Genomic DNA, 12710 nt, shown 5'->3' on the forward strand with positions numbered 1-12710 from the left:
AAATCATACTGCTCTGTGTAAATAACATGTAGACTATTATTGCTTATTATAGATTATTATAACCAGCTCTCAATACATTTAAACAACAGAAGTCTGATTTATAAACCTTCTGTATGAACAAAATGGGGCCTAAAAACTTCATACGCTACTTTCCACGTAAAAAGTTGGGATCTATAAAAATAAACTTGAAAGGAAAATGTGCGGTCCTCACGGCAGCTCTGACCCAGGCGTACGCTCATTTTGGAGATGGGGAAAATTGGCGGCACAAGGTAAGTTTATTTATATAGCACTTTTAATAACAAGACAATTCAAAGTGCTGTATATGAACAGAAAAACATTAGGGACATAGGAAAAATAAAGCAATAAGCTAAGTAAATCCTTGACTAGACTTCTTTCATACATTAACAAACACAGAAAGACTAAATTGTTTATATTAATAAGAAATAAGCTAAGTATATTCTTGGGAATTTCTAATCTAAAGTAATTTTGTCCAACTTTTCTAAAGCTACAGCCAGAATTACTAAAAATGCAAAGCTTTTAGATCAACTTTTTATAAGCATTCACAATCACAGTGTTATTCATTCTTGCACTGGTGACACTTGAGTATACTGAGAACCTTTACAAAAAATCCCATAAGCCATCTTCAATCTTAAATAAAAGTCCACCCAACCTTTTATTCGGGTATTCTACCGTCACATTCCTCTCCCCGATGATCAGTAGGGTGACGTGTTCCACAGATTATTGTGACAAGGTGTGCAGCAATAACTTTAATTACTGTAAAAATAGTTAAATACACTCATGCGTAATGCTGCTGTGGATGCATTGGCACTGCTGGAAGACCTTGTAGATGGGAGAGTTAGAAGGAAACAAGGTTTAAAGGATAAAACATTTCCTGGCCAAGACGCCTTTTAGACTCCAAGCATTGCATTTTGCTATAATCTACAGGGAGCTACACCTCCCTCACCTCTGAAAGGCAGCTTTCCAGCCCCAAGAGCGCAGTGCGCGTACCACTCACACCCATGCAGTGCAGTCTGTCGGCTTCCTGAAATGCTTTTGTGTTTTTTATTATTATTATTATTATTATGGGGAGAAGGGTTGTCTTTATCATTGCTGCGTTCTCTGAATGTCGATCTGAACGCACAGCCCCAGAGGAGTACGCCTGTCTTCCGACATTTAAAACAGCAATCATGTTTCATTTTTAATGGGTTCTTTGAGTGTGGGCAACATTTGTGCTTTTACCAGATTTACACACTTAATAAACGCCACTGTGTGAAATTTTCCCCAAGTTTCTTTGCTTTTTCTCCGTACCTGCCACATCAACATGATGAAAAAAAAAAAAACGATCAGCTGACCCCATTTTTAACACACATTAATATTCATGAGGTGCTTTGCATTTATGGAGTGAATTTTGTCTTAAAAAGATTTGAATAAATATAAAAAAGATTTGAATAAATATAAAAGGATATACATACATATACATTTATAAATATCCAAGTACAAAATACAAATGTAAAAATGTGACATACAAATAAATAAACAAAATACAAATATAAAAATGTGACATACAAATAAATAAACAAATTTATATAAATAAACGTGTCTTTGTAAATATATTTTCGAGATTTGAAAATAAATATGCTTGACTTTGTATGTGGAATCTGTATTTGTGAATCTCCTTTTTGCATTTGTGAATCTGCTTTTTGCATTTGTGAATCTCCGTTTTGCATTTGTGAATCTGCTTTTTGTATTTGTGAATCTCCATTTCGCTTTCATGTCGATGACGTAATTTTGAGACATTCCTACTGCAAACCTAGATCCAAATATAAATGCCACTAGATTTGAATGCGAAGACACCCTCCACTGAACAACCAGCAGATGGCAGTGTTGTGCAGCCACAGCTAGTCTGGCAGAGCGGTCTCGTGTGCTCGTGACACGTCATCAGCCTCAGCCCGCTTGCCCAGAATGCACCGCGGCCACAGCTTGATTCCAGACAGCGCAAACAGAGCTCACAGCGGTAAGTTAAAAATTCCCTTTTCTGCTGCTGTTGTTCTTCAAAAGTACGTTTTCATATCGGCTGAGGTGAGAACATTATACTTTTAAGCTTCCCTATGTGGCCTGTTTACAGAGTTAGTGCGTAATTTTAATAAAAAGCCCGACGTTAAATTAATCGAATGAAGTACCTGGAGTTACAATGTCAGCACATGAAGCTGTGCTAAACAGTTCCCCTTCAAGGGTGTTAAGCTCCTGTTCCAGTTGCAAGCAAAGTGTAAGACTCTGGAAGGACCTGGAAATTTAAAACCCTTTTCCAGGCTTTACGAAAAAGTGCTATAAATAGCATGCAAAAATATACAAAGAAATTATTGTTGTTGGTGTGAAAGCTCAGGATTAGATGTGAGTGAAAAAAATTTAAACTTACAACTTTATTTATTAATTTATATGTTAATGCATAATACCATGTCTATCTCAAGGGAAAAAATATATATTTTGGCATGAAAACAGGTATTTATTTACATTGTGTAAAAATCAGGCCGTTACGATTAGTGATTTAGTCATTATTGGCCAGAGTTGAACAATTTATGGCACCAGGATGTTTTCATTCCAATTCTGAAAAGTGCTTGAAAAATAAAATAAAAAATTTGTACAAGCATATTTTTTTACGTGTCATTTATTGCAAAATTGCATATTTAGATGCCCAAATATGCTTTTACACTTACAGAAATAAAGAGACAAAATATGCTATTAATTTGCAATTAATCTCGACTAATGACATGAGATCAGTTACGATTAAAATGTTTCATCGTTTGACAGCCCTAAGCATCTTCACCGGTTTAAATTACTTTAACTAGTATTTGACAAACACACAATACAATAATTTATTGGATGATATGTAGAATTATGTGCTTAGCACAAATGAATAGGGTTTCTCCTCATTTTATTGCCACCCTTGGCAAAAATGTGTAAATTCATCTTTAACTGCATAAGCATCATTCCCCACTAAATGTTTTATGGTAAAAAATTATTTATTTATTAAATGTGCTGGTATTTCAAATAGTTCCTCTTGCTAGTATCTTTAAGATTATTCCCTGGAGTTGCAGAAAGAAAAACAGGCCCACAGCATCATAACTCCTCCACTATACTTAACATTGAAATTCAGATTTTATTTTATGCCAGACCCACCTTCAGTGCTTCCTGTCTAAAGGCTAAATCTTTATCTCATCTGATAAAAACACACATTTAAAGGTACAGGACAGCTCAAGAAGATCCACATGTTTATGTCTGAGACAGTCAATCAGAAAAGGTTATTTTCTGGCATTACTTCCAAGCAAGCAGTTAGCAGGAGGTGGGATCTAAGGATTGCTGTGGCGACTTTGTGGGCCTAAAATGGCTCAATGTTTATGGCTCCTTTGTTTTCCAGAGATACAGAGTAAACCATTAAGTTAAATGTGGGTAGGGAGATATGGAGCCTTGAGTCATGTCATATTTACACCCCAGGAAGTGACAGAAAACTAACATAAAGTTCCTCATAGGGCTACTAACCCCCCCCCCCCCCCCCCGGCTAATCAGAAAGGGCAGTCAGTCTTTTGAAAGATGTCTTCAGAGTTGTCTAAGACAGACAGAATTGTTTGCAGCGCAATGACGTAATATGGCGAAATGGTAACGTAAGTTTTTGTCTCCTTTTGGAATTCCAAATGAATTAAATATGCATATTTTAAATGTTTGCCTCTGATCATTGTTTCTCCTTTATTGCCAAATATTAAACAGGGGTAAGACGGGCCTTCAGAGATAAGCAGGAGCAGGCCAGTATTAATATCTACAAGTCAAAAATTTAGCTTTTCACATAATGTAGGTGATGCAAAAAATCTTTCAAATTGAAATCAGTCATTTATTCTGTTGAGACTCCAAGCGCTAATTTTCTATTTACATATTTTAGGTTTTCCAGAGATATTTGTTACTCACATTCCTATCTCTGCTCCTTCACTAAATGAAGAATGTGAATAACAAGTTGTATAGCATTAATGTGCAGGAAGGCCTGAACACAGGTAATCAATGTGAATGTGGTTGGCCGAGCAGCTTTTTATAGTTATGTGCAGTGAAGATCATATGAGATGCAGAAAAGAAAACATGTTTTGTCTTCGCTTGAAATGTGAGTAATGCTCTAGAAAGACCTGTCAGAAAGCAGGTTTATTAGCCTAAGGGCAGAGTAAACAGTATGACTAAGCAGAGTAGACATTTAACTCATAGTGAAATATTCTCTTTATCTGACCCGCCCCTCCCACCTACACCAATGAACAGATATAAAACGGATCAACAGGTGAAACTGAAATATAGAGAACAAACGAGGAGTCCCATGACAACCCAACCTAATAACACCACCTGTTATTACTACTTAAGGGTTGCTACCTATGTTTTGCTGTTGTTGCTGTTTATTTGTTTTGGATTAGCTTCAACTTTGCTGTCTACTAGCTTTTAATCTAAGGCTACTAACTGAAATGAAAACAGCCTTATACGTCTCTGTTATTGTCTTTGTGAACAGGCCTTCTCTGTATTGACTGGGCGCTACAGACTGTCATTCGCGTTGTAATGCTTTGGCGTAAGTTATCAAATTAATGAGGCAATCATGTGGGTGTACCCAGAAGAAAACATGTTTTGTCTTCGCTTGAACTTTGAGCATTGCTCAAGAAAGAGCTGTCAAACGTCACCGCTGGTACCATGGACCCTACAGAGGTTTCACAGGCAGTCCAACTCCCCTCGGATTGCACATCAATACCGGCCGGAAGGTTTGTTTTGTCTCCCAGCAGAGTCTCAAGAGCATGGAGGAGATTCCCGGAGACGGTTACTCTAGGAGCGCTGGACCGGGCTGTTGGAGGTCCTACTGTACACACACAGCAGTGATTCCAAACCCTGCTCCCTACGTACCGCTGTCCTCCATGTTTTAGGTGTCTACTTGCTGCCACACACCTAACTTAAACGGAAGGACCATAAAGATGCTCCAGCAGCTCCTGGTGGCTGCAGAGGAGGTCTTGCGATTGTTGGAATCAGGTGAGCTGGAACAGAGACAAGTCTAAAACGCAGGACAGGGGTACTTGAGGACCAGGGTTGGGAACCACTGCTACACAGGTCTGTGCGTCCCTTCATGGATATACCTTCCCAGACCAACGCTGACACGCCACCAATCCAATCAAGCTGAACGATGTGGCAGGCAGCATGACGTTCACCGCAGCTTCTCCGGAACCTTTCACAGCTGTCACTTGAGCTCAGATGGAACCTGCTTTACTCTGTGACAAGAACAGGAGACCAGTGCCAAATCTGCCAGGGTCGGTGTTCTCTGGAAAATGTCAGTCAAGCTCCACGGTGCCGAGAAGTGAACACAGGGCCAACTAGAGGATGTTGAGCCTCAACATCTCCTCATGAAGTCTGTTTCTCATGGGTTGGTCTGAGACATTCACAGCCGTGGCCCTGCTGGTGGAGACCTTTTAGGGTGCTGGCAGTACTCATGTTCCTCCTTGCACAAAGAAGCAGATACCGGTCCTGCTGCTGCCTAGGAAAAACAGCGTCACCCTGACTGCCATTGGAACTAATGCCATTGACTGGCGTCCACCCTCTCCTGATCTGAATTCAACACAACGTGTCTAGGACATCATGTTTAGGTCCATCCAACATCTCCAAGTTGAACGTCAGACCATTCAGGAGCTCAGTGATGCCCTGGTCATAAACTACTGAGAATTATTTTGAGTTGATGCAATGCCATTCAGCAAATAGAACCAGCCTGTCGCATCGGTTTTTCTGTTTCACTGTCTCTGTAGATATTCCTCATTTTATCAGTTGACGTGGTATCCTTTAGCTCCTAACACATTACCCCTTCCACATCATCAGGGGTATCCAGCAGGATTTGTTTTCCAATGACGATCCAATGTGTTTTCCAAGGCTTCCTCTAAGTTGTTTTACTGCAGTGTATTTCACAATCACTGCAGTCATTAAATCTTCCCTGCATCAGGACGTCTTGAGAAATTCAAGCAACCATCAGCAAAAGTTTATTACAAGCTAAAACAACTTAGAAGTACTCCAAGCAACTGCTCACAGCAGATGAATAAATGACACCAGATAGTTTCAAATAAAAAAATGATCATTGTTATATTTCTAAATGACTTTCAGATCAAATAAAAGGAATTCATACAGACACAGACTGGTTTGTTTATGCAGGAAACACCCATAGCATGATACATGCCTGTTTAATCCTGTTTGTGCTGGAAGAGTGATTCATTCACATGCAGTCTCACATAAGAATTCATACTATTTGAATCTTGTCACGTCCACTTTAAACCACCAACTTAGACGTATTTTTATTGGGATTTAATGTGAAAAACCAGCACAAAGTAGTGTTCAGTTGAGGATCGATGGGAAAAGGACAGCCGTTCATATGTATTCAGCACTTGCTCTTTGTAGAACCACCTTTCACTGCGGATCAGTTTGGCCGACTTTCTGCGCTTTGCCTTGACCAGTTTTGGAGATTAGAGATGGAAATTTCATTCAAATTGCATGGAAAGCAGCTTTCCAAAAATTCAGGAAAAGGCTGAAACAAATCAACTTACAGCAGTAACTTGTTTACTGAGATGTTTGATAGATTCCAGTTTTGGAAATAAAACATTGCAATGAAACTGCCTTGATGAGAGGACACAACAACGATCCTGATGGCCTCCTATGCTGGTGGCTGTTCTCTCCTGGTACTTTTTGACCTGAGTTCTGCCTTCGATTCAGTTGATCAATAGATGCTTACTGATAAGTTATGAAAGTGGATGATTTTATACTCATCTAAATAGTATTTTAAAGGTATCTCTCAGGATGTTTATGAATAAAACCAACCTCTAGCTGAGCATCATTTGGTCCAAAAGTGCCGACAACAAATGTATCATAAAGATAGATTAAGGTCATCAGAATGTATTTATTGGTATCACAAACACCATTCATTTCTTTATTTTTTTTTATTCAGAATTTCAATTTAGCTTCACACCAAAGTCGTGTCAATATTACCACTCTGCCTGTTTCACACGTATTCTCCACTTGGTGGCACAGTAGAGAAAACAAGGCAGCATCTCCCCATCACTACCTCCTGCAGTACTGCTGAGAGGAAACAATTCCTCTGTTTGGGTTTCCTACAACACGTGTTATGATCAATCCTCTAGGACTGAATAAACCTCGCCTCTTCTGATTAAATCAGTTCTACTTGACTGTACTGAGGGAACAGAATGAAGCTTATCTATCTACTGGCTGTTTTTGTTAAACCAACATTAAAGTGATGATTACCGTAAACACGGACAACCTTCAGCTTTCTATTGGTTTGTTTTAAAAACCTCTTTAACCTTTTTTTCAAATGTACAATTTTATTAAACACAAAGTTTTCTTGTTTGTTTTTTGTAACTCATCCATGATGGCTAGAAATTAACACTGAAAGACTCTTTCAATAACCTAATTCATGCAGATGTGATCAAAGAAGCCTGTTCATTTGAATTGCTACCTCATCTATACGTGTGATTAGCTGTTTACGCCCCACAATACCCTGTAACTCAGGGGTCACCAACATGGGGCCCGCAGGTTGTTCTTAAAAAAAAAAAAGGCACAATCCACCAGTGAGCTGCATCTAAAGCTTTACTTTATTCCGTCACTTTTCTTGTTTATTCACACTTGCTTTTATATAGATTTAAAAATGACAAAAATTATAACAAAGCATGGAAAATGTCTTTATTTTACATAAACTTAAGGTGAACTTTGACTCTTCTAGTTCATTGGTGTTGTGTCATACGAAGGGCTACCAGTACTAACCTTTGAAGTATCTCAAATTCAAAAAGGTTGGTGACCCCTGCTGTGACTCATGTGATGTGTAAGTTATCACTTTTTATTTATGTGATGTATGCACAACATTCACTGCCCCAGACTGTTCTAATCTCCTTCCTGCTGTGATCTCAGTCCCAGCTGCTTAACCTGACCGGACATTGTGTCAAACAAGGGGGGGCAGAATTTTAGTTTCTGCTTAGAATTGCCTGCAAAAGCAACGGTGTGGTCTGTGGGACATCATGCAGTCAGTATTTATTAAATATCAAATTGGGAGAAAAGACAGAAATAACCCACAACCAGGGGCGTGCATACATAGACACTAGGTGGTGCTAAAGCACTAGGAAGTTTGCCCTTTATCACTCTTTTATTATTATTATTATTATTATTATTATTAAGATTTTACTGAGGTCGGTTTTGAAATGATCTTTTGAAAACCTGAGCCATTAAAAACGACTGAAACAATGCCCCGAAAGGAGCCACCTCCTTGCACTCACCCGACCAGCCTATCTTCCTTTGTCATGTGAACTCACGCGGTCGCCCGCAGGGCATGCCAGATGCACACCATCATAGCAGTTCAGTAAGTGTCTTCAGATAGCAGGAACGGTCGCTGACAGGCTGCTTCTCCCGTGCCCCATTAGCCAGGTAATCTACAGATCAAGCAAAATCATTTTGTTGTGCATTAAAATGTCTCATTCAGCAAGCCCTACATCAAGAATCATTGAGTCATTCCAGCCCATAAATGTACATGCTAACTGGGTAGGCACACCAAACACAGAAGCCATGAAAGCTGTGCACATTCTCTGTGAGTTCTATGGAGAAGATGAGGAGCAGCTTAAGACAGAACTAAAGGTCTTCCACTCCAGCTTTACTTCAAAGAACCTATAAGAAATATGTTCAATACTGAGGGAAAACAATGGCCAGCCGATCTTTCCTGCCTTTGTCAAAATGATCCAAATATATGCAACATTACCAGTGACGAGAGCTTCAGTTGAAAGATCATTTTCCAAGCTGAAAATCATCAAAACTAAACTAAGAAGCCTGTGTGGAGAAGAAAGGCTCTCTGACCTTCTTCTGCTTGCCATTAAAAAAGACATTGAGGTAAACCACAGCGAGGTCATCAACATCTTTAAAGGCATGGCACCAAGGAGGATGCTGCTTTAAAGTAGTACGCTTTAAGGCCCATTCATACCTCACGTAAAAGACGGATACGGATATGTATGGAGTGTTTCATACGTTCCAACCGTCGATTTCGTCCGTATTTTGACACGAAAATTGGGAGCTTACGATTACGGACGAAACGGATCAATACAGAGCAATACTACCGGAAACGGTGGGGGCGCTATTGAGTTTGTAGTACAAAATGTCAACAAAATCACGAAGAAGGTTATAATTCTGGGCTTTAAACAATGGTGGGATTCGAGGAACGACTTGCGGAGCTTGTCCGCAACTACCCACACACATATGATGTTTCGTGGCCGGGGCACAGGGACAAGCAAAAAGTTTACTTACGGAGCAAATACAACAAAATCACGTCTTGGACCGTTGCCATGTTTGATCAGTGACGAATCATTGGCGCCCAGCACTGACACCTAGAGGAAATATTGGTTATTGTGCACCTCAACGGACGGAGGTATGAAGGAGTCAACGGATAGAACGTACGGACAGAAATACGGACGTGTAGGCCAAACGTAGGGTATGAATAGGCCTTTAGTCTGTTCTGTTCGTGGTGTGACTTTTTTTCCATTGAAAAGTCACGTTTAGAGAATGTTACAAATAAAAGTCAAATTTCAAGCTGACCTTGAAATGGAAATGGCCGATATAGCTGACAAAGATTTATGGGTTTAACAAGTTCAAAAGTCTGACAGCCCAGCTTAAAGATGTCACTCGCCAGAAAGCCCAGCTTGCCCAAAACCACAAATGGAGCGAAATCGAAAGGCTCCCAACACCTGAGAAACTTGTGATTGACACATGGAATGCTCTTCCTGCATTTGCATTTGGAGTTTTATCCATCTTTGGATCAACATACCCGTGCGAGCAGATATTCTCAAACGTGAACTACATCAAATCCAAATACCGCACCCGCCTCACAGATGAGAGCTTGCAGTCCTGCGTGAAGATTAAAGTTACATCTTACATGCCCGATGTTGAGAAGCTGTCCAATGACGTCCGAAAGCAGAAGTCACATTAAATGGGTAAGAACAAAATCCAAAAACAAAATAGGCACATATTTTGTTACAAAGTGGCTGATTTTATAGTGATTTCTGATTTTTTTTTGTCAGTATACATTTGGAATGACACAGGGATTTTGTTTCTCAGATCCGTGGATGGCTGCGCTGTATTGTGCGTGTCAAAAGAGGACGCTGCTGCATTTCACCCTTGCACTGACTTACCTGGCATTTGCACAAGACCAAAGAGAAAAGGATAGTGCACAGAAATTAAGTTAAAATGGTATTGCTTCATTTTATATACGTTACCTTTTTAAAGGACTGCTGTTTTTATTGCACTCTGTTGCCCAAATAAGGGGGGGGGGGGGGTTGAAGTGTTTTGTTGTGTTAGTGAGGATTAAAGATAACTGCACTTTATTTCCATGGGGAGGTCTGAAGTCGTAGGAGGCCTATTGTGCATATTCCATTGTTTTTTCAAATCCTCAAAATAAAAATGACATGAAAAAACAGTTTCTTCATTATTCATCGATGGAATGAAATATAATATGTTAATATTGTTATGGAAGTTAAATTTAAAGCCTCATCATAGAGCAGTATAGTCAAGTGGTGTGTCATTCTCTCCAGGATGAGCTGCAGGGAAAATTTAAATTAAACATGAATGCTCATTACGTATTTGTAGCCTACTTAGCCATTTGATAAGGAGGCTAACATAGCTAATATAGACACAGCCCATGTTGCCTTTATTATAAGGCTTATATCAGACTTTAGTTTTTATGCAGCTCCAGGCAGATCTGTGTTTTGTTTTTTTCGGTCCACTATGTCTCTTTAAACATTTTGGGTTGCTGGCCCCTGCAGTAGACCAACTAAAATTTCTCCTTTTGGATCTTTTCCACTGCACCAGTGACACACTGATCTAAATGACCATAAATAGGAATTACCACATAAACTAAATTTTACCAATAAAAGGAAACATCCTATTATTTCTGGGCTCCATGCTTCAATTTAGTCCAATTACAAATCCTGCAATTCTAACTAATTATGACGAGTCATTTGTAATAAAAGTGTTAAATGATCCATCTTATATCAGATGCTTATCAGTTCTAGATGTTCGTAGTGATCAGCAAGCAGAGCTCCTACAGCAGGGTGGGTGGCTCTTAAAAGAGCCTTTGTGTTTGTTGTTTTCCAGCCAGGTCTACTTGGCCTTGGCGGCCTTCTCGGTCTTCTTGGGCAGCAGCACCGCCTGGATGTTGGGCAGCACGCCGCCCTGAGCGATGGTCACTCCGCCCAGCAGCTTGTTGAGCTCCTCGTCGTTGCGCACGGCCAGCTGCAGGTGACGGGGGATGATGCGGGTCTTCTTGTTGTCGCGGGCAGCGTTTCCTGCCAGCTCCAGGATCTCAGCCGTCAGATACTCCAGCACGGCGGCCAGGTAGACGGGCGCTCCGGCACCCACGCGCTCCCCGTAGTTACCTTTACGCAGCAGCCTGTGGACGCGGCCCACCGGGAACTGGAGGCCGGCTCTGGAAGAGCGGGTCTTGGCCTTAGCTCTGGCTTTTCCTCCGGTCTTTCCGCGGCCACTCATCTTATCTGGTGCTTTCTAGCGTTTAGTCTAGAAAATGAGCCGCCAGGAGCCCAAAGCTGGTTTATATGTCGGCGGAGAGCGGCGCGCTGCTGCCGCCGACCAACCAGAGGAGCTTCCAGCAGAGCGGGACAGAGAGGCGCACTTTTTGAACGCGCCTTCTTCCAATCAGCAGCGCACCTTCAGCCGGGAGCCGACTCCTCTGGGCGGCGCTGAGCTCCAGGAGGAGCCGCTGACCAACCAGGACCCGGAGCTCTGCGCCAGCGTCACCGCTTGACGCCCAGAGCCGCAGTTTAAGAGGAGCGGAGCCTCGTGTGGCTGTGACATTTTCTCCTGATCAGAGAAGCAGCGACATGGCCAGAACCAAGCAGACCGCCCGTAAATCCACCGGAGGCAAAGCCCCCAGGAAGCAGCTGGCCACCAAGGCGGCCAGGAAGAGCGCCCCGGCCACCGGCGGCGTGAAGAAGCCTCACCGCTACAGGCCCGGTACCGTGGCTCTCAGAGAGATCCGCCGCTACCAGAAGTCCACGGAGCTGCTGATCCGCAAGCTGCCCTTCCAGCGGCTGGTCCGGGAGATCGCTCAGGACTTCAAGACCGACCTGCGCTTCCAGAGCTCGGCCGTCATGGCGCTGCAGGAGGCCAGCGAGGCTTACCTGGTGGGTCTCTTCGAGGACACCAACCTGTGCGCCATCCACGCCAAGAGGGTCACCATCATGCCCAAAGACATCCAGCTGGCCCGCCGCATCCGCGGAGAGAGAGCTTAGAGGCCGCAGGCAGCTCCACCACACAAAGGCTCTTTTAAGAGCCACCGACTCCTTCATCTGAGAGCTTTGTCCTCATTTATTACAATCAAAACCCGTTTTATGAATAAAATATTGAATTCTATTTAATCAGTGAAAGCAGATTCAGGATTGTAGGAATATTTTTTTACAGATATCTTAAAAAAGGATTCTCAGACTGTCATAGGCAGAGCTACAGATAGGATTGATAGTTCAGTAATCTGTAACATAATTATAATCCACCCCAGTGATTTAAGTAGAAAAAGTGCTGGTACGCCCCTAAATGTCATATAACTATGGGACAGACACATGGGTGATATTTTTTATACAAATCAATGGTTTTATCATACAGAAATGACA

General features: G+C 41.5%; 2 protein-coding genes across 2 annotated transcripts; one reads left to right on the plus strand and one right to left on the minus strand.

Annotated features, from left to right (window-relative positions):
- Positions 1-11141: 11141 nt before the first annotated feature.
- Positions 11142-11602, minus strand: LOC118565634 (histone H2A). Its single transcript, XM_036146063.1, has one exon. The coding sequence runs from the start codon at positions 11572-11574 to the stop codon at positions 11188-11190; it is 387 nt and encodes a 128-aa protein (XP_036001956.1). The 5' UTR covers positions 11575-11602; the 3' UTR covers positions 11142-11187.
- A 149-nt stretch (positions 11603-11751) lies between these two features.
- Positions 11752-12424, plus strand: LOC105924562 (histone H3). The gene has a single exon (XM_036146064.1). The coding sequence runs from the start codon at positions 11925-11927 to the stop codon at positions 12333-12335; it is 411 nt and encodes a 136-aa protein (XP_036001957.1). The 5' UTR covers positions 11752-11924; the 3' UTR covers positions 12336-12424.
- Positions 12425-12710: the final 286 nt, after the last annotated feature.

Source organism: Fundulus heteroclitus, chromosome 14 (assembly GCF_011125445.2).
Source record: "Fundulus heteroclitus isolate FHET01 chromosome 14, MU-UCD_Fhet_4.1, whole genome shotgun sequence".
Taxonomy (NCBI): domain Eukaryota; kingdom Metazoa; phylum Chordata; class Actinopteri; order Cyprinodontiformes; family Fundulidae; genus Fundulus; species Fundulus heteroclitus.